This window comes from Abramis brama (genome assembly GCF_963993115.1).
Source record: "Abramis brama genome assembly, chromosome: 4".
Lineage (NCBI taxonomy): Eukaryota > Metazoa > Chordata > Actinopteri > Cypriniformes > Leuciscidae > Abramis > Abramis brama.
The window spans coordinates 1,479,802-1,502,500 of NC_139966.1; the positions used below are offsets into that span (position 1 = coordinate 1,479,802).

The 22,699-nt window shown below is 40.7% G+C and overlaps 2 protein-coding genes across 2 annotated transcripts in view; both read right to left on the reverse strand.

Annotated features, from left to right (window-relative positions):
• LOC311081447 (deoxyribonuclease-2-beta-like) overlaps positions 1-22,699 on the reverse strand; it is a gene marked incomplete at its 5' end in the record, with an annotated part of 45,910 nt that overhangs the window by 19,275 nt on the left and 3,936 nt on the right. The window contains 3 exons of the mRNA XM_084111984.1: positions 2,778-2,951; positions 3,040-3,198; positions 3,520-3,598. Coding sequence (XP_083968110.1) covers positions 2,778-2,951; positions 3,040-3,198; positions 3,520-3,598 — 412 coding nt within the window. The remainder of the gene's footprint in view (positions 1-2,777; positions 2,952-3,039; positions 3,199-3,519; positions 3,599-22,699) is intronic.
• On the reverse strand, positions 8,309-13,319 carry LOC311080678 (uncharacterized protein). The gene has a single exon (XM_084110766.1). It carries the CDS (start codon positions 11,446-11,448, stop codon positions 9,607-9,609), a length of 1,842 nt encoding a protein of 613 aa, XP_083966892.1. The 5' UTR covers positions 11,449-13,319; the 3' UTR covers positions 8,309-9,606.

The window sequence follows — 22,699 nt, forward strand, 5'->3', positions numbered from 1 at the left end:
TTTACATATTAAGTTCAGGCAAAATTGAAAAAATACTTTTTTTACCTGCAATATAAATGCAAAATTATGAGATTATCTTCAATTACTTGCTTGTTCTCTTGGAGCTATATCAATCAAAATTCCACCCAAATCTCTATTTTTTGTTTCGTTCTAGAAAGGCAGAGTTGTCTTATAGTCATTACTTTGAATTAAAACCACTATTGATGTATTGGTAGAAAAATATAAGGATTATGAAGACAACATGAGCCTCTTTCCCCATTGGCTGCAATGGAAGCAATTCTAAAACTTAACCCCAGTAAGATGGCCGCCAAGTGGTTCCATCCCGGAATGGCAAGTCAGAATTACATGTCATATCTATTGTTCTATATATATGTTTTAAACAATATTATTAAAACAAAAATAAAAAGGTTATTACATTTCTTTTTGCATTGTGAAAGAAATATTTGTACCTGCTAGTCAATTTGCTAATACTAACTTTGCACTAGCAAGTTGCGTTTTAAGCAGTTTTTTTCTGCTTTTCGCACAAGCGGTTTCAGAAAAGTGTCTGTGTGTGTCCACGACAATGCACGTAACATCGTGTCTGCACGACCGGTTCAAGTCTGCAGCTTTCCATAGAACACAGAAAGTATGTCCGAGCCTCCTGGATGAGTGAACTGAGACTGCTTGTCAGTTGATAATCTGTTAACGAGAGTCAGCTATCAGCCAGAAAAATTCTAAATTAGCCTCCCTACCCGTACCCGACAGTTATTTAAACTAAAAACTCTTTTTCATTTGAGGCGAAGAGTCTCTGACACTTTGACAGGAACCTTTCTGAAGACTGTTGAAGCATGAAGTCAGTGAGATTCAGCAGCTACAGACGTTTAAATTTAACCAGTTCTAACAAGTCACATGCTGTAATGAATTATGATAAATGTACTTCACCACCCACCGCTGATCTAAAACTACAGTAGAAGCTTCTCTCAACCATTTCACATAACATTTGATGTTAGAAAGCCCACATTGTTAATGTATTGTTAAATTGTTTATTGGGATAAGTTCCATTCAGTAATAGCCAGTTCTCTGTAAGTTTCTATACATCCTACGCTCTTGAACGTACCATAGCACAAAACTCAATCTCGCCTAGGGCAACCAAAGGGCTAGAACCGGCCCTGCAAGCCATCACCTCCCGTTAGCATCCCATTGACTGCCATTCATTTTGGCGTCACTTTGACAGAGAATAACTTTACATCTGAAGCGTTTAAAGACTCCATTTGTCCGTTGTTTATTTCTAAAGAAACACGACAATGTATAAAAGGCTCCATTACCTTGTACCTCACGTTATGGCTCCGTAGCAGACGCTTTTATAAAAATAGGCTAACGATTGGGTCATAACCACGAGACTTACTGTCACACAGTAGAGGAATTACCGTATAGTACAGGAGAAGCTCACAGGCAGTTTGGACTTACATTAGCTGTTTAGTTTAATTACTAATGTTAACTAGCATGTTAGTGATCAATAATTAGCCTGTGCCTATGTTATCTCCTTACATATACCTACGCTCTCCGTCTCTGTAAGATTGGGAATGATTGAGATTTCTCTTGGCACAGCTACCAGAAGACTTCCAACTTTCAGACAGGTTGCTCACGTCACATCTACGTCTTCAAGCTCAGTTGGAGGCTGCTCAGTAACGCTCAGCCAGCACCGGGAAAGAGAATTCTAATATCCTTCACTGGTCTCCGTCCAGACACACGGTCTCTACTGGTCCACTTCTTTTACTGTCTATGGTGAAAACTCTGTGCTGTTATGCTAGTTCTCCAGTGGATATACATCTCCTTGGCCTTTCTCAACATTCACCTCTACCTCCCTGTTTATTGCTGTGTGTAAATGACATAAGGTGAGATTAACAACATTATACTGTCTGACTGGATGCTAACGTGTACTGTTTAGATGTGCATAAGTTAATGCTATCTCTGTTGTAGTTATTAGCGTTGTTAAAGCTAATAAGCTAATTCACAGTGGGTATAAGTTAGCAGAAGGTTTGATATTCGAAAAATATGACCTGTAGTAAGTAGTAGCCTGCCATTGGCAACTACTACAGCAATCAGAATGAGAAAATGTCTTTTTATAGAATTTTGGTGATTTCTTTCCTGAAAGAATCCCAGTAGGCCTAGTCTATGTCACCAGCCTGAGCAATGTAATTTGTAGACAGTCCCTAACTCTCCCAACAGCCGGAACGTTGATTGAAGTGCTGTTTTCGCTCGTAAATCGGTTGCAACGAGAAATACCATTGTGATTTGTTTTTTGATACAGTGTCCTAAACTGTCCTTAACATACTACACTCATAATATAGTGGACTTTTATTGAAGAAACTGAATTGGGGGTAAGTCGAAAACGAATATCCTGCAAATATCAAACCTGCTGCTAACTTATACCCGCTGTGAATTCACGCTGTCTGCATGCATCATGTGAGGTGATTTGCGTACGTTATATGATTCCTGTGATATACTTGAGTACCGAATACAGTCCTTCGCTACCTTATTATGTTTGTGTATATGTATTTGTGTCACGTATGGTGTTTGCTGTAGTGATTGTTACTTTGTATTATTACAGACCACAGCTAAATAAATCAACCAAACAGGACGTCTGTATCTGTGTTCTTTAACGGGAACACCAACCCCACACCTTGCCACTCTAAACCAGTTAAATTCCTGGAGACAACCCAATCTCTCCTTTTCATTTGATTTCCACAGTAAAAATGGTTCTTAATCTGATTCAAACCATCATGCAGATATCTCACCTTTATACAGTTTCTTAGCAATGCTACGAAACAGTGTTCCTCGTGCTGATGTCAGGTCGTGGATTCTCGCTCCTGGTGTTGGGTTATTCTTTGTAACTTTGATAAGCTCTTCATGGAAGTCAGCTGGAATATGATCATCAAATGGGAAAGCTGAGATGTCCAGCAGGTGTTGACCTTCGAATAGTACAAAAAGACAACATTAACATCATATTCAAATCAACCACTAAGACTATAAATATGAAGATTTAACTGAGAATATTACCTATCTTTTTGAACTCGTTGTACTTGAATGTTACACAGATAAACGTCTGAGCATTTGCCGTTCCGGTGGATGGCCAGAAGTTATTATCTCTTTTGAAAGGGAATTGTGGTGTGCTGTGTAAGAGCCAGACTCCTCTGTCTTTATTCATCATCACAACTCCTGAAACATCAACAGATAGACACAGAACTATAGACTGATGTTTAAAGTCCTAAAATGTGATTTCCTGACTGTTTTTAATATTATGAACTAACAGATAATAGACTAGATTAGTTGCACTGCTTATTGATTTAGTTCACTTGAATGCATCAGTAGATATTACTTCCTCAGCTTGAATCTCCTGTGGGCGACGCGAGGAGAGGAATCGAGGAGAGGAATCAAGGATGCACAAACTGGGAATTAAAGTTCTATTCACACTGAGCAGACTCTGTCCTCTGTGATGAAAACATGATGGAGGTTCAGAGAGATGCTTTCTCTACTCACCTTTACTGTGGCCAGACTTTTGCGGAGTATTTTTTCCTGGAGGTTGATCGCTGTAGCTGATGAATCCAAAGTCTGCTGGCTGTAAATGATGCAGAATGAAGAGAAGAAAGTGTCAGAAACAATGATTTAATGATTAGGATGTACATAGTTAAAGGCATACGCCACCGTTTGTTGAAACAGGGCTTATCATGGTCTCCCCTGGCTGTAGATAGGTGAAACAGAGCTTATCACGGTCTCCTCTAGCTGTAGATAGGTGAAACTGGGCTTATCACGGTCTCCCCTAGCTGTAGATAGGTGAAACAGGGCTTATCACGGTCTCCCCTAGCTGTAGATAGGTGAAACAGGGCTTATCACGGTCTACCCTAGCTGTAGATAGGTGAAACAGGGCTTATCACGGTCTCCCCTAGCTCTAGATAGGTGAAACAGGGCTTATCACGGTCTCCCCTAGCTGTAGATAGGTGAAACAGGGCTTATCATGGTCTCCCCTAGATGTAGATAGGTGAAATAGGGCTAATCACGGTCTCCCCTAGCTGTAGATAGGTGAAACAGGGCTTATCACGGTCTCCCCTAGCTGTAGATAGCCCCAAAAACAATTGGAAAAGTTTTTGGGGCAAACCTGACCTGTTGAAAAGAGATGGTATTCATCCCTCCTGGGATGGTGCTGCTCTTCTCTCTAGTAATATAGCTCATAGTCTTAGAGCTCAAACATGACAATCTGGGGCTCAGGTCAGGAAGCAAACAGACTGGCTTAACCGACTGTCTGCTAGCGGCCTCGCGTCACCAAGGTCAGATAAATCCTATCACATAGAGCCTCTTTCACCTAGCTATCATCATATAGAGACTGTGTCTGTTCCCCAAATTTGGAAATCCAAAAAACGTTTAAACCCAACTAAGGTTAAAAATTTAATTGATGTTCAACAAATAAAAAAAAGCTATAATACAGATGAGCAAATGCTAAAGCTTGGGTTGCTGAATATTCGATCGCTTACTTCAAAAGCACTCGTTGTTAACAATATGATTTCAGATAATAACCTAGATTTGCTGTGTTTGACAGAAACCTGGCTAAAACCAAACGATTACATTACTTTAAATGAATCAACCCCGCAAGATTACTGTTATAAACATGAGCCTCGTCTGAAACGCAAAGGGGGTGGTGTTGCTGTAATTTATAGTAATAGTTTCAAAACCACTAAGAAATCAAGTTTTAAATAAAATTCTTTTGAAGCATTGGTGCTTAATGTAAAAATATATAGTGTAAACGATAAATCACGTTTGAGATTTGTGCTGGCTACTGTATACAGGCCACCAGGGCACCATACAGACTTTATCAAAGAATTTGCGGACTTTCTATCAGAATTAATATTGACAGCAGATAAAGTACTAATTGTTGGTGATTTTAATACACACATCGATAATGAAAAAGATGCATTGGGATTGGCATTTAAAGACATTGTAAATTCAATTGGAGTTAGACAACACGTGTCAGGACCTACTCATCGTCGTAATCATACTCTAGATCTAATATTATCACACGGAATAGATGTGGATGCCGTTGAAATTCTGCAGCAGAGCGATGACATCTCAGATCATTACCTAGTCTCGTGTAATACAACGAGCACACTCAGGCCCTTAAGAGAGCAGCCAGAAAAATGGAGCGCAACTGGAAGAAAACAAAACTAGAGGTATTTCGCATTTCATGGAAAGAGAGCTCAATTACTTACAGAGAGGCTTTAAAAGCTGCTAGATCTGCTTATTTTTCAACCCTATTAGAAGAAAATAAACATAATCCTAGGTATTTATTTGAAACGGTGGCTAAACTAACGAAAAATAAAGCTTCAAGCACCGAAGTTTCCAAGCAACACAGCAGTAATGACTTTATGAACTTCTTCACTTATAAGATTGATAATATCAGGGACAAAATTATAACTATGCAACCGTCTACTAGAGTATCGCATCAGGCAGTGCGTTGTAGTCTCCCTGAGGAAAAATTTGATTCATTCGTTGCTATAGGAGAGGAAGAATTTACTAAACTCATTAAATCATCTAAATCTACAACATGTATGTTAGACCCTATACCGACTAAGCTACTGAAAGAAATACTTCCAGAGGTCATAGATCCTCTTCTTAATATCATTAATTCGTCTTTGTCTCTAGGATACGTACCAAAAAACTTTAAGCTGGCTATGATTAAACCGCTTGTTAAAAAAACGCAACTTGATCCTTCAGAATTAGTCAATTACAGGCCGATCTCGAATATACCTTTTCTGTCAAAGATACTAGAAAAGGCAGTATCCTCACAACTGTGTTCCTTTCTTGAAAGAAATGATATCTGCGAGGATTTCCAGTCAGAATTTAGACCATACCATAGTACCGAGACTGCTCTCATTAGAGTCACAAATGATTTGCTCTTATCATCCGATCGTGGTTATATCTCTCTATTAGTGTTACTCGATCTTAGTGCTGCATTTGACACCATCGACCACAACATTCTTTTAAATAGATTAGAACATTATGTTGGCATTACGGGAAATGCACTAGCATGGTTTAAATCATACTTATCTGACCGTTATCAGTTTGTAGCAGTAAATGATGAGATGTCTCATCGATCACAAGTTCAGTATGGCGTACCACAAGGCTCAGTACTAGGACCGTTGCTGTTCACTCTGTACATGCTACCCTTAGGAGATATCATTAGGAAACATGGCATTAGCTTTCACTGTTATGCCGATGATACTCAGCTCTATATTTCTTCAAAACCTAACGAAACTTATCAATTCACAAAATTAACGGAATGCATAGCGGATATAAAAAATTGGATGACTTGTAATTTCCTACTTCTAAATTCTGAAAAAACAGAGTTTCTAATTATTGGACAAAAAACTTCCTCACGTAATAATCTAGAATACTGTCTAACACTTGATGGCTGCTCTGTTAAGTCTTCGTCGTCGGTTAGGAACCTGGGTGTGCTCTTTGATACCAATCTTTCATTTGAAAGTCACGTGTCTAGTATCTGTAAAACTGCATTTTTCCATCTTAAGAATATATCTAAATTACGCCATATGCTCTCATTAACAAATGCGGAACAATTAGTTCATGCGTTCATGACTTCAAGGCTAGATTATTGTAATGCTCTACTGGGTGGTTGCCCTGCACGCTTAATAAACAAACTACAGCTGGTTCAAAACGCAGCAGCTCGAGTTCTTACCAGAACCAGGAAGTATGACCATATTAGCCCAGTTCTGTCAAAACTGCATTGGCTCCCTATTAAACATCGCATCAATTTTTAAATATTGCTGATTACTTACAAAGCACTGAATGGTTTAGCTCCGCAGTACTTGAGCGAGCTCTTAACGCATTATAGTCCGTCACGTCTATTGCGATCTCAAAATTCCGGCCAGTTGATAATACCTAGAATATCAAAATCGACTGCTGGCGGTAGATCCTTTTCCTATTTAGCACCAAAACTCTGGAACAGTCTTCCTACCATTGTCCGGGAAGCAGACACACTCTGTCAGTTCAAAGCCAGATTAAAGACACATCTCTTTGACCTAGCTTTCACATAATACATTATAGACTTCTATAATTGAATGTTAGGCTGCATATAGTAGGTCAGCCGGAACCGGGAACACTTCCCAAAAATCCTGATGTACTCGTTACATCATGAGAAGAATGGCATCTACGCTAATTTTAGTGTCTGTGTTTATCCCGAGGTTTTCCTGCAGCCTGCCGGATCCAGGCCGTATCCAGATCTGACGAAGGACCTTCGCCTGGACCGATGACAACGCAGTGCTGAAGTGCCAACTAGTCTCTCCCTATGGAGGAACCCACTACCACTCTACAGATAAGGCATTGTCGGGAAAATTCGTCTCGCGTTCCTACCCCAAAGCAACAAATAAAATAAAATTCTTTATCAAAATTTATAAGGAAAGACAAGTATTTTGTTTAGGCTTGGCTTGTAGGGAATTCCAAACCTGCGTATATTCAAACGCACATAACTATAGAACCCATTCTAAATGCTCATGTGAACGCCATCAGCGTTTCTCACATCTTCGCGTTTAAAGTCTGTGTAGAGAGAATGGTGTCGTCTTAGCGGCCCCTAATTTAATAACAAATGATCATTGCGACGGAAGCAAATCAATCAAAACTAACTTTAGATGGAAATAACTTAACTCTGCTGTAAAGCCGAAACAATCTCTGTTACCTTAAATTATACGCTTATCTCTGTAAAGCTGCTTTGAGACAATCTACATTGTTAAAAGCGCTATATAAATGAAGATGACTTGACTTGACTTGACTTGACTAGATAGGTGAAATAGGGCTTATCACGGTCTACCCTGGCTGTAGATAGGTGAAATAGGTATTATCACGGTCTCCCCTAGCTGTAGATAGGTGAAACAGGGCTTATCACGGTCTACCCTGGCTGTAGATAGGTGAAATAGGTCTTATCACGGTCTCCCCTAGCTGTAGATAGGTGAAATAGGGCTTATCACAGTCTACCCTGGCTGTAGATAGGTGAAATAGGGCTTATCACGGTCTCCCTAGCTGTAGATAGGTGAAACTGGGCTTATCACGGTCTCCCCTAGCTGTAGATAGGTGAAACAGGGCTTATCACGGTCTACCCTAGCTGTAGATAGGTGAAACAGGGCTTATCACGGTCTCCCCTAGCTGTAGATAGGTGAAACTGTAAGCTCCAATCACCGGCCCAAAGAGTAGACGGTGTCCAGTGTCTTGGTTCGAAGGGAATTCAGCGTGTATGACGTTTCGGTCGCTTCTGGAAAAATCACTTTAATTTATTAAACAGTTGATTTCCAATTTTAATTCTGACTCCATGAATAATTTAATCTGACTCCAAATTTTAAGTGACTCTTTGTTTATCCAAATTTTCTATCTTAACAGCTGATTTTCAGATTAGTTGTGATTTAATTTAGACCAGGAATTATTCTGGGCATCTCATACTTTCAAATATTCGCTCATTACGGACCTAGTGTCACTTTGAGACGTCACGTCGCGACTGCGCGCTCACGATCACAAACTAGCCAGTCCTGAAATAGTCAGAGGGTGCAGTACAAATATTTTACCCTATGCGGTCGCACACTACAGACCCATAGGTGTAATTTATATAATATTTGCAGCATACAACATGCTAAGTCAGGGAATAGTCAGAAATCAGAAGGTCTTCCTAAGATGAGCCCCATGGTCCATTCAAAGTGCCATTCAGTTTGATCTATTCTGGACAAAGTTTTGCGGAAACACCAGACTACACATTAATCTACTGGAAATAATGATTTCAGAAGAATGCAGAATAAATCAAAATTAACATTTATTTTTGCCAGGCAGAATTAAACATCCAATAAAAAGAATTAAAAAGAATACATAATACACAACTGATCAGCATATAATAGAGACAACATTCAAAATGCAATATCAAAAATAGTTTCAAAGAGTCAGCATACCTGGCAATAGAGACACACAGCAACAGTGTGGGAAGTTCTGGTTACAGATGCTTCCTTGAGTGGTTTGCCAATCCCCTTTAAATACCCAAGTGGAACAAAAGAACAATAAACATCTAGCACCCAAATATTTATTCAGCTTTTGCTGGACCCTTTCTCGTGCCCAAGTGGTCACGCCTGAGTTTGGGGGATAAACACAAATGGTTATCTATTATCTTTATTGGGGCATCTTCCCACATCAGAAGAACAGGCATTGTTTTCTTTGTTCTGACTGTTCTGCTGCTGCGGGAATGAAACTTCTTTACCATTCGCACCAGAAGTATTTATTTTGACCTCTCATAAAACAACTGGAGACAGTAGGTGTGTGTGTTTTGCATGACTGAATGAGACCTGGGGGGAGAAGATAGTGTGAGGAGTCAGGACCCCAGCATGGGGGGAAGAGACGAGATTGGAACAGTTGTGTTGTGCTCTCTGTCCCATAGATCTCTTCTTCAGATTAGTGAGTTTTATTGTTTTATTGCGGGTTAGGATTCTTGAATTCAGTCTTAGTAAAAGTCCATCCTTACAGTTTCCGCCCCTGGCCCCTTGGGGCAGATTTAGATCAGTCCCTGAGGGGCCAAAATTTGATGAAGTCCGCTTATGGCTGCAATTTCCGTAGGGCTGGTACCTGTAATGGACTGAGCGCAATGGCCACGTTCGTTGAAGTGCGCATTGTGCGGAGAAGGCATCTGAAGTAGCAGCACTGGCAGAGTGTGAATAAGAAGATGATCACACTGGCGAGGACACATCCACGGAACGTCCAGTCCCACCAGGTATAAGCATACCTTGCTGAGCGGGTAGAGGAGCTGGACAGGATTTCTGCAGTCTTTCTCGCCAGATTCGCTTCCACTTGAGCTTGGTTGAGATGGTACTCAGTCTGTAAGATGATTTCTTGCACCAAGTCCATTGTTTTGACCAAAGCTTGAGTGCTCTGTTCATAGAAAGTGTCCTCCCACCAGGGAGAAACGTCCACGTCCATCGGTACCTTCCCCAGGATGTTTATCTGACCCATTGAAAAGTCCTCTTTCACTTCCAAACAGAACGTGTGGTTCGCAGGGCAGGTCAGACCTCCATAGGAGAAGGAATTCATCTCACTGACGACGCACCACTGTGTGTGAGACACTTGAACAGCATCAGAATGACCATGCAATGACTGAACATTAATGAGCTTAGAATCATTTGAAGAAAAGGGTTGTAGAGTGTTGCAGGTACAGATAATGTAACTAGATGTTTCATGACAACAGGTGCGAGTGGTAAACAAGGTTTCAGTGCCCTTCAAAGTCATATACCCCGTCAGATGATCCCATTTTATAATTTGATCCCTCACCACCACGCCAATAGAGCGTATGGTAGTGGAATTTAGATAAATTTGATCTGGGTGAATTAGAGGGAAAGTGGCAAAGAACCCAATACAGCCAGTACATTCATTTCCAGTATACATCATTAATGTTGAAAGCAATTCAGAATACTTAATATTTTTCATTCTCTCTGATGCAAGCCATCTATGCAGATCCAAAATTTCAATAAGATCATTTAAAACATGCCTAGGTGTTTTATGGAGACGAAGATCTAGAATCTCCTGTCTTGCTGCAGTAAACAAATCTTGTGCATACAATCTACAGGCTAAGTCATGCTCGATGGTACGGGTCTGATTGAAAATTGATTGACTGGTCGTCAGAAGCGCCTGCGCCTCAGATCTGACCGCTTTGATAATGTTTTCGTTACTATTGGTGATGTGTTGAAAACCAGTAGCTACCTGATTTGCCAACCAAGTTGAATATTGAGATTGACCTGTTATTTTGTAAGTGTTGGATATAGAATTAACTGAGCCAAAAAGGCCTGCTATATTTCCAAACAGGTCTCGTTTGGTACGAGCAGATGGAATTTGAACTGCAAGTCTGTTTTTGTAATCAGAAATTAAATCATCGATGCGTGACTGTAGCCATGTATACGTCTTATCATTTAAGTTACAGTGTCTCACATAAGCAGATAACACATTAGAAATGTTATACGTGACATGTGTTATCACAAGATTGACATCATGTAGTAAAGTCTTATTTACATTTCCTTTGATTATGCCACCTGGAGGGGTGGTATACAATCTCGGACACTGTGTGGGTTTTTTGTAACCGCATGTGGTTAAATTAAAGCAATGGTGTAAAGTCCATGAACAATTGTGAGGGCTAGTGAAATTATCCATATTTGCCTCACATTTTCCCACACAGTATGTTCCTTCTTTTCGGCCAGTCCAAACAAATGTTTTCAAATTCTTGTTCGATACCTTATTTGTTAGATTGAAAAGAAGTTCAGTAAACTTTAAATGTGTATTGTTATGTGTTGTAGTGTGTGTGCACCTATATGTGGATGGTTGGAGATCCTTAGTGGAATAACATTTTTTTGGATCTCCTCCATGGTTGTTATTTTCATATAGTGTGTGCATGTTACCAATATTTGAATCTGGGAATTCTTCAAGTTGGTACCAGGCAGTAATGTTGTGGTGAAATTTTGGTGCGCGTGTGTAGCTTGTGAGGTTTTTGTCTGGAAGATGGGTAGAACCTGTCTTACAGCATATTTTTGTTGCACAATTTGGTTCCGGTGCTAATCCGGGGGGCCATGTGACTATTTCTTTGTATGTGACTGGAATGTATGATGTGGATGGCCCCTTAATATATTTCCATACCCATCTACCGCATCCTAAGGTGTGTGCAAGTGTGACTCGTTGTCCCAATTCGATGCAGGTGGGTCCGGACACCGCCCTGGCATCTGGCCTCCATGGAATTGCGATGACTGTCCTATGAAGGAAAAAGATCACAATTAATTCAATGAACCTTTGAACCGTTTACATTGGGACATGTGGTACCATCTTAATTTTCCTCTGATCGTCACGGCCACACAACTGTTGCAAACAGCTTTAATTTCATAGGGCCCGTGCCATCTTGGGGAAAATGCGTTTTGTTTTACAAAAACGCGTACCATCACAATGTCTCCTTCTGAAAATGTTGTTTCAGAGGTTGGGTTAAATTGTGCATCATTTGTCAGGTCTGACTGCTGTTGTTTCAGCCCAGCCTGGGCGTGCAACACCTTCAACCTTTCTTGCAATTGCACCAACACCGTCTGCTGAGTTGCGAGCATGAGGGGCCCCAGGTCTGCTGGGGAAATTTCTGGATCAATGGGTAACTTCATCACCCTTCCAGTCATAAGCTCATATGGGCTGATGCCTGTAGCTTTTGATGGGGTTGCTCGCAGCACAGTCAGAACAGTGGGTAAAGCATCACTCCACCTGTTTTGGTGTTGAGCTATTTGCTTAGCAATATTTTCTTTGATGGTGCGGTTCGCACGTTCAACCATACCAGAGCTTTGCGGCCTGTATGGGATGTGAAATTTTTGCTTGATGTTCAGAATTTTGCACATATTTTTCATGACTTGTCCAGTAAAGTGAGTCCCTTGATCTGATTCAATTTGAATGGGTGCTCCCCAAAGAGGGATGATTTGGTTCGCCATCACACGTGCCACGGTGTTTGCTGTATTATTGCGAGTGGGAATTGTTTCAACCCATTTTGAGAATTTGTCAATTATCACGAGGCAATAGCGATACCCGCCCCTGGCACTGGGAAGCGGACCAATGAAATCCAATTGTAAGGACTCCCAGGGCCCTTTTGGTGGTTCTGGTCTGCGTAGGTTAGTTCGGCCTAGCTTTCCCTGGTTAATTGTCGCACACACCAGACAGGCATAGCACCATCTTTCAATGTCAGCTGTCATTCCTTGCCACCAAAACTGTTTTTGTATCAACTGTGCTGTTTTTGTTGCCGATACATGCGCATAATCATGATATAATTTGATTATTGGTTTTTGGAGGGCTTCTGGAACGACAAATTTTCCATCTCGGATTACTATGCCTTCAATTATGTTCACCATCTGATCATGTTTCAAGTGTGGTACAAGTTCTCCATCAGAGACCCACAGATCTTGTTGATACTGTTTGAGGTCGATGGGTGTGACTTGTGCAGCACTTGCTACAGAAACAGAGGTTGTCTCGTTTTGCCAACGGTCGCCTTTCACTGCTGCCAGCTTTGCCAATTGGTCAACAATGTTATTGTTTCTTTCATGCACATCTGGATTTTTGTTAATGTGCGCGCGCACTTTTACCACAGAAATTGAGCTTTCTCGCGCTTGTACAGCTTGCCATATCGCAGTTATGGTGTTGAAATGTTTTATGGGCGTTCCGGCAGAATTGAGGAATTTTCTCAATTGCCATTGTGCCATAAAATCAGTTACGACGCCGAAAGAATACCGACTGTCAGTGTGCACGCAGAGCGGTTCAGGGTGTGCCTTGATTGCTTCTTGCAATGCAATGAGTTCAGCTTCTTGTGCGGATATGTTAGCTGGTAGTTTGAACAACAATTGCCGTTTAGCATCTGTCTCGGGAAGATGAGGGGTCCACACTGCACAGCCAGTATAGAAATTACCATTTTGACAGAATCGAGAACCATCAATGTACACATGCACTTGGCCTGGCAGTGGCTGGTCATGGACAAGGCTTTGTGCCTCTTGTTTGGGCTGGCATGTGTGTGGGTGTCCCTCAACATCCCCGAGCAGATGTGGCAAAATTCGTGTGTTTTTTGTTGTGATTTCGCGCGCTTGAATGTCTGCTAACCATCTCGCTAATCTTTGGGAGGAAACTCCCTTTATTCGGCCCTGTAATAGCATTCGTACAGGTGTGTGCATTGTGTGTATAACTACAGATTGGAAACCTACAATGGGTTCTGTTGTTTTTAACATCCAATGCACCGCAAGCACGTGCTGTGTACATGGGTCGAATCCTTGTTCGACCAGAGATTTTTTCCGGCTGTAGTAAGCGATTGGACGCAGTTTTCCTCCATATTCCTGAGCTAAGACTCCGCTTAGTGTAATTTCATGCGCGTCTACTTGAATGTGGAAAACTTTTGATGGGTTGGGCAAACCCAGGGCGGGCGCGGCGCACAAACGCTGTTTCAAATCTGTAAAAGCCTGTTCGTGTTCATCGGTCCATTCAAGGACATCATTTGGTTTCGTTTTCCCTTTTAAAAGCGAATATAACGGTGCGGCGGTATTTGCAAAATCAGGGAAGAAATCTCGTAAATAGTTTGCTGTTCCTAATACTTTTTGCAACGAGTTTAAAGTATAAGGTCGAGGCAGTTCGGCAATGCATTTTTTCCTGTCGTCTGTTAAAGCTCTGTGGCTTTGAGTCAGAGTGTATCCTAAATAGTGTACCTCCCTCTGCGCAATTTGGGCTTTTTCTTTGTTCATTTTGAAGCCTGCGTCACCTAGCATCTGTAACACTTCGTCAACCAGCTGCAAGTGGTTCTCAAGTGGTTCATCTGTGGCTATCAATATGTCATCTACATAGTGAACTACTTTGCCAGTCCCTAGTAAGGGACTGAGCACATCTGCCACAGCTCGATGAAAAATCGAGGGGCTGTTGTGAAGGCCCTGCGGCATTCGTTCCCAGGTATACTGCATTTGATTTACAGTAAAGGCCAGCTTCCACTGGTCTTCTCGTTTTACTTTAATAGACCAAAAACCATTTTTGATGTCAAGCACTGTGAACCACGAAGCATTGGTTGAAACTTGTGATAAGATTGTAGCCGGATTTGCCACTATAGCTGTTGCTTTAGGCAGAACTTTATTGAGACGCTGGTAATCAATGCAAAGACGCCATTTACCGTTAGGTTTTGGAACTGGTAAACACGGAGAATTTGTAGTTGAACAGCATCGCCGAACTATGCCTCTAATCTCAAGTTGTTTCACTATCTCATGAACAGCGACTTCTGCCTCTGGCTTAATGCGATATTGTTTTTGTGGGGGAGGGGGCTCTCCCTCAATGCATACTTCAAAATCAACAAGGCCGCAGTCGTGTTCATGATTAGCCCAAACATTGCTGTGTTTGTTGATGAGAAGTTGAATTGGATCTGTACTGGATATGGACATAATGTTGGCCCTGCCTTGAGGCAGGCATTTCTTTGCCGTTTTGTTTGTTTGTACTTCAATTTGTTTTTCAAAGCAATGAATTACAAATCCATGTTTTCTCATAATGTCCATACCCAATACAGTTCCTTCACTGTTATCTGGTAAATACCAGAATTGTTCGTTTAGCACTACCATGCCTAAATCGAGTTGGACTGATTTTGTTTGAGTTGCTGTCATCAGAGTATCGCCTATACCTTTAATTTGAATTGTTCGCGTGCTTAGTGGTAACGGAATGTTTGTACAAGAGCAAGCGGCTCCGCTATCAATAAGAATGTTAACTAACCGGCCTCCAAGGTTAGCTCTTATTTTGATTCGGTTTCCGCTTGTGATAATGCTTCCTATGGCAACGGAGGCCACGCACCCCTATTGGGGATTGTTATATTTCGCCAATAGGACAGCGAGATCTGCCTGCAAGTTTTTGTAAGGGCCGCCCTGGTTCGTTGATTGTTCTTCAATTTGTTTTGAGCTATACTCTGAAGGATTATTTTCTGCAATCAAATTCCCTAAGCGTCTGAGAATTTCGTCATCATTTTTGGAATGCGTTTTTTGATTGATCTGCTCTCTTTTTAGCTTGAAGCAGCTCTGAATAGTATGGCCAGTTTTCTTGCAATAAAAGCATTGTAGTGGCTTAGTCCTAAGACCAGGATTTTTAGCACCTTTTCCTTCAGCTAACCATTGCGTTGTCGAAATAGAACGAGCTTTGCTTTGCTTTAGTCTAGTTTCTATTTTGGAAGCCCAATCCACCAGTGACCGGTAGGTATTCTCGGATGGATCGGCTCCATGAACGAGCGCCTGCTGTATATGAGGGCCTGCATTATTTTTCAGGAGCTGAAGTAAAACTTCCTGATCACGCTGTGCATCTTCTAACCCTGAGTGCTCTTTGTAAGTCACCCATAACCGTTCAGCATAAATTTCAAATGGCTCTTTGGTGGCCTGTTTGATGTCTAAAATTCTGTTCCACTCGGCGTGTGTTGGTCCCCTTAACTCTAATAAAGTCTCCCTCAATCTTTCGTAAACCTCATTTTCATCCTCATCTTCCTGTTTGATTATAATTTCTCCAGATCTCAATTCGCGTGACATTTTTGGTTTTAGCTCGTCTGGAATAGTGAGGAGGGCCACTTGCCAAACGTCTCTAGGCTCCAACTTGTACACTGAGGCCTGTAACATTAAGTTGTCCCAGTAGGGTTGAAAAGGGCCTTTTCTTGGCATTGTGCCCACAACTTCTTTGTGTTTTGTGCATTCTTCGCAAGTTAAAGGTCGGCTAATGGTAGTGACTTCATCATCTGCGTTAGTCATTGTTTTAAGAACAGCAACTTTTACTGTTTTTTTGAGAACAGTGCCAGATTTACTTCGAGTTCGTATGGGACTGCGGGGTTTCGGTTCTTCGGGTCTATTTGGATAATACATTTCAGTCGCGGGTTCTGGAGAAAGATCGCGCACTCCCAGAATAGAGCGTGTCTTTGGAGTTTGTCTACGAGCTTCTCTCAGTGACGACTGATCTTGGATGCCGCTCGGTAGAGCTGCTATCATATCATCTTCGTCGCTATCACTGTATACATCGCCTTCAATTTTAGAATTTATAGCCGCTAGCTTAACTGCAGCTATAGGAAAGCCTGCAGAACCGCAGCACTCCTCGAGTGCGGACGTGTATTGTTTATCTACTTGAAGTTTCTTTTCAAGCTTTTTAATTTGTGTTCCCATCGCGTCGCCCTGCCTTGCCCAAGTTTGTTTATCATACACAGATGCTTCGACCTGTGCTCTGAGTTTTGTCAACTCATCTGATCGCGCTGTTTCTAGTTCTTTTATGTTTGAAATCACGCGTTCGTTTTCAACAATAGTTTCTAAATCATTTCGACGTAGCAAATAGACGATCGCGACCGGAATTTTCCGAAAATGAGATTTAGTCTCTAGTTTTCTCCCCTCGGTAGCGTACCAGGCTAAAATTTGCTCATTATTCCAATCAAAATCTACCCCATTGTTACGCAAACGATAAAGAAGATCTTTGATTTGCAAAGCAAGAGTTTCCATTACATCCTTGTCTATACTCGAACTACCATTTCCCTGATAAGCCATGTTTTTTCTTGTAATCTTAGATTTATACCGGTTTTCTGCGGTTCCGGTCTATCCTGGGTATTCCGACCCGTTCTACAAATGTGTCTATATGAGGTGCGTCTAAGTTTTCCCTCAACACTTTCTAAAAGATACAGGAAAAATGTACTTACCACAATAGCTGAAGACAGAGAAGGAGAAGCTCAAACCTCATGCTCCGTTCGGATCTGAATTGTCGCGCCGAAAGACGTCACTCGCCTGAGACTGGGAGATCACGGAGGGCGGTCACCACTTTGTAAGCTCCAATCACCGGCCCAAAGAGTAGACGGTGTCCAGTGTCTTGGTTCGAAGGGAATTCAGCGTGTATGACGTTTCGGTCGCTTCTGGAAAAATCACTTTAATTTATTAAACAGTTGATTTCCAATTTTAATTCTGACTCCATGAATAATTTAATCTGACTCCAAATTTTAAGTGACTCTTTGTTTATCCAAATTTTCTATCTTAACAGCTGATTTTCAGATTAGTTGTGATTTAATTTAGACCAAGAATTATTCTGGGCATCTCATACTTTCAAATATTCGCTCATTACGGACCTAGTGTCACTTTGAGACGTCACGTCGCGACTGCGCGCTCACGATCACAAACTAGCCAGTCCTGAAATAGTCAGAGGGTGCAGTACAAATATTTTACCCTATGCGGTCGCACACTACAGACCCATAGGTGTAATTTATATAATATTTGCAGCATACAACATGCTAAGTCAGGGAATAGTCAGAAATCAGAAGGTCTTCCTAAGATGAGCCCCATGGTCCATTCAAAGTGCCATTCAGTTTGATCTATTCTGGACAAAGTTTTGCGGAAACACCAGACTACACATTAATCTACTGGAAATAATGATTTCAGAAGAATGCAGAATAAATCAAAATTAACATTTATTTTTGCCAGGCAGAATTAAACATCCAATAAAAAGAATTAAAAAGAATACATAATACACAACTGATCAGCATATAATAGAGACAACATTCAAAATGCAATATCAAAAATAGTTTCAAAGAGTCAGCATACCTGGCAATAGAGACACACAGCAACAGTGTGGGAAGTTCTGTTTACAGATGCTTCCTTGAGTGGTTTGCCAATCCCCTTTAAATACCCAAGTGGAACAAAAGAACAATAAACATCTAGCACCCAAATATTTATTCAGCTTTTGCTGGACCCTTTCTCGTGCCCAAGTGGTCACGCCTGAGTTTGGGGGATAAACACAAATGGTTATCTATTATCTTTATTGGGGCATCTTCCCACATCAGAAGAACAGGCATTGTTTTCTTTGTTCTGACTGTTCTGCTGCTGCGGGAATGAAACTTCTTTACCATTCGCACCAGAAGTATTTATTTTGACCTCTCATAAAACAACTGGAGACAGTAGGTGTGTGTGTTTTGCATGACTGAATGAGACCTGGGGGGAGAAGATAGTGTGAGGAGTCAGGACCCCAGCATGGGGGGAAGAGACGAGATTGGAACAGTTGTGTTGTGCTCTCTGTCCCATAGATCTCTTCTTCAGATTAGTGAGTTTTATTGTTTTATTGCGGGTTAGGATTCTTGAATTCAGTCTTAGTAAAAGTCCATCCTTACAAAACAGTCAAGTCAAGTCAAGTCAACTTTATTTATATAGCGCTTTTCACAATACAGATTGTATATCAAAGCAGCTTCACAGTATTAAATAAAATAGTACATCAGTGTTTGCTTCTAGTGTAAAACATCCATGTTTGATAATGCTGATCAATAGTATTGTTGATTGATTAATTAAATTAAGTAACCCCAACTGAGCAAGCCAAAGGCAACAGTGGCAAGGAACCGAAAAACTCCATCAGGTAACCTAATGGAGAAAAAAAAACCTTGGGAGAACCCAGGCTCAGTTGGGGGCCAGTTCTCCTCTGGCGTTTATGAAGTAGAGACCGGATTTTACTGTAAGATTAAAAATATTATATAAATGCCTGGCTGAAGAGATGCGTCTTTAATCTAGTTTTAAACTGGGAGAGCGAGTCTGAGCAACGAACAGTATCAGGAAGGCTATTCCAGAGTTTTGGAGCTAAATGTGAAAATGATCTCCCTCCTTTGGTTGATCTGGATATCCTAGGTATGACCAAAAGCCTCGAATTTAGTGACCTTAAAGAGCGCGATGGATTATAGGGCGATAGAAGATCCGTTAAATAGACTGGAGCTAAGCCGTTTAGGGCTTTATAAGTCAGTAGCAGTACCTTGTAATTAATACGGAACTTTATAGGTAACCAATGTAGTGATGATAAAATTGGTGTTATATGGTCAAATTTTCTTGATCTAGTAAGAACTCTAGCGGCGGCATTTTGGACTAACTGTAGCTTGTTTATTGAGGATGCAGGACAACCAGCTAATAAAGCATTACAGTAATCTAATCTCGAGGTCATGAACGCATGAACTAACTTTTCTGCATCAGAAACAGATAGCATATTACGTAGCTTAGCAATGTTTCTGAGGTGGAAAAAGCTGTTTTTGGAACATATGAAATATGATTTTCAAAAGACAGGTTACAATCTAATATAACACCCAGGTCTTTTACTGTAGAGGATAAAGTGACAGGACACCCTACTATGTTAAAGTTGTATTGTGAGAGGTTTTGTGGGCGGTTTTTTGAACCGATAAGTATTACCTCTGTCTTGTCTGGATTTAATAAAAGAAAATTGTGCGTCATCCAATCTTTTATATCTTTAACACACTCTGTCAATTTGGATAATTTAACGTTTTCATCCGGCCGTGATGAAATATATATTTGAGTGTCATCAGCATAACAATGGAAACTAATTCCATGTTTCCTAATAATATTTCCAAGTGGCAGCATATATATTGAGAATAATAGAGGGCCTAACACAGATCCTTGCGGCACTCCATAGTTTACTGGAGTTATGATCGATTTTTCTCCATTTAAATAGACAAAATGATAGCGGTCAGATAGGTATGATCTGAACCAGCTTAATGCTTGTCCTTGAACACCGGTATAGTTTTGTAGCCGATCTAAGAGTATTGTATGATCTATAGTATCGAACGCAGCACTAAGATCAAGTAAAACTAATATTGAGAAACAGCCTTGGTCAGAAGCTAAGAGTAAATCATTTGTGATTTTAACGAGCGCAGTTTCAGTGCTATGTTGCGGCCTGAACCCAGACTGAAACTTTTCATAGACGTCATTTTCTTGTAAGAAAGAGCCTATTTGGGCGGACACAACTTTTTCTAGTATTTTAGACATAAAAGGAAGATTTGAAATGGGTCTATAATTTGCTAGGTTATTTGGGTCTAATTGTGGTTTCTTAATGAGAGGTTTTATAACTGCCAGTTTAAATGTTTTTGGAACATGACCTAAAGTTAAAGATGAGTTAATAATATTGAGGAGAGGCTCTTCCACTATAGGTAACACTTCTTTCAGTAGTTTAGTTGGTATGGGATCTAATAAACATGTTGTTGTTTTAGAGGAAGTGATAAGTTTATTTAACTCTATTTGTTCTATAGTTGTAAAGCACTGTAATTGTTCTTGCGGGGTGATAATTGAGGCTGAATTATAAGGCGCGATTGAGGATTGAACGTTTACAATTGTGGTTCTGATGTTTTCTATTTTCTCAGTGAAAAATTTCATGAAATCATTACTACTAAACTGTAACGGAATATTTTGTTCAGGTGACGCTTGTTTATTTGTTAGTCTAGCCACGGTGTTAAATAAAAACCTAGGATTGTTTTGGTTATTTTCTATTAGTTTGCGGAGGTGCTCAGCCCTGGCCGCTTTTAGGGCCTTTTTATAACGTGACGTACTGTCTTTCCAAGCGATTCTAAAAACCTCTAAATTAGTTTGTTTCCATTTACGCTCTAAATTACGAGTTTCTCTCTTTTGAACACGCGTAGTATTGTTGTACCATGGTACTTTAATTTTCTCTCTGACCTTTTTTAGTCTCATAGGTGCAACAATATTCAATTTTCCAGAGAGAATGGTGCTCATAGTGCTGGTTAGTTCCTCTAGTTCATCTGTTTGTTTAGGTTCAGACAGCAGCTGAGACAGATCCGATAAGCAATTTGAAAAATTATCTATGGTGGATGGAAGGATTGTTCTGCCTAATCGATAACGCGGCGCAGCATGATATATTACAGGGGTACGTAATATGCAAGTTACCATGTAATGGTCGGTGACATCATCACTTTGTGGAATGATATCTATATCGGTTGGATCGGTTCCATGTGATATAATTAAATCGAGTGTATGATTAAAACGATGAGTTGGTCTGGTAACGTTTTGCTTAACCCCAAAGGAGTTTAATAAATCTATAAACGCAGCCCCTAACGTATCATTTTGATTATCTACGTGTATGTTAAAGTCTCCAACAATTAATGCTTTATCGACATTGACCAATAGGTCTGAGAGAAAATCTGCAAATTCTTTTAGGAAATCAGCGTAAGGCCCTGGCGGTCTATATACGGTAGCCAAGGCTAAAGATAATAGGGATGTTTTTCTAGCGTCTAAGAGCGTAACATTTAGTACAAGTACTTCAAATGAAATAAACTTATAACCCGTTTTCTGAGTAACACTAAGAAAATCTCTATAGATTGTTGCAATACCGCCGCCATGACCAATCAGACAGGGCTCATGTTTATAGGAGTATCCTGATGGAGTAGACTCATTAAGACCGAAATAATCATTTGGTTTAAGCCAGGTTTCAGTAAGGCAAAGTACATCGAAGCTATTATCTGTGACTATTTCAATTACAATAACTGCCTTAGGTGTGAGTGATCTAATGTTTAAAAGACCTAGCTTTAGAAATTGTTTTTGTTTACTAATAGCAACATTTTCTGTTTTAATAACAATTAGATTTTTCCTAGATCCTGCAGTAGATTTATTATTTGATCTCACTAAACGAGGAATAGACACAATTTCTATGCAATGTTCTACACTAGTATTTATATCAGTTAATTTGGTGCAGCAGAGACTATGATTTGGACTTTTGGTTACTAGTCAAAAGGTATTTAACATTTTGGAGATGTTATCTGACAGAAGATCCGATCCGAATCTGCTTTGGTGTAAGCCATCAGCACGGTAAAGCCTAGGACGCTCCCAAAACAGATTCCAATTATTTACAAAGAGCAATTTCTGCTCATTGCACCATGATATTAACCATTCATTTAGCGCGAATAATCTGCTAAACTTTTCATGACCTAGTCGGTACGTGGGAAGCGGTCCTGACACAATGATCGTTATATCAGGCGATGTGCTGCGTACCGTATCGATCAGATTCCTGAAGTCTTTCTTCAGAATCTCCGTCTGGCGCAGCCTGATGTCGGCCCCTCCCGCGTGTAAGACCACAGTTCCGACGCACTCGTTCAGAATCTCGGGAACGCGAGCAGCGATTTCAGAAACACGAGCACCAGGAAAGCAGTGACTGTGCACCTTATTTTTACCTAATGTAGCGTGTACGTGTCGAACGATGGAATCACCGATGATCACAGCATCGCGTTCTGTTTCGCGAAGAGGGGAGAAGCGGTTTTGTGTAGATAACTCGAAAACCGGGAGGGTCGGAGAGGGTCTTGGTCTAGACCTGACTCGTGTCTTCCGCTGCGGAAATATCC

Bases quoted from the DNA above. Each gene is read 5' to 3' on its own strand.
- LOC311080678 (XM_084110766.1), bottom strand. From the start codon at position 11,448: ATGCACACACTATATGAAAATAACAACCATGGAGGAGATCCAAAAAAA.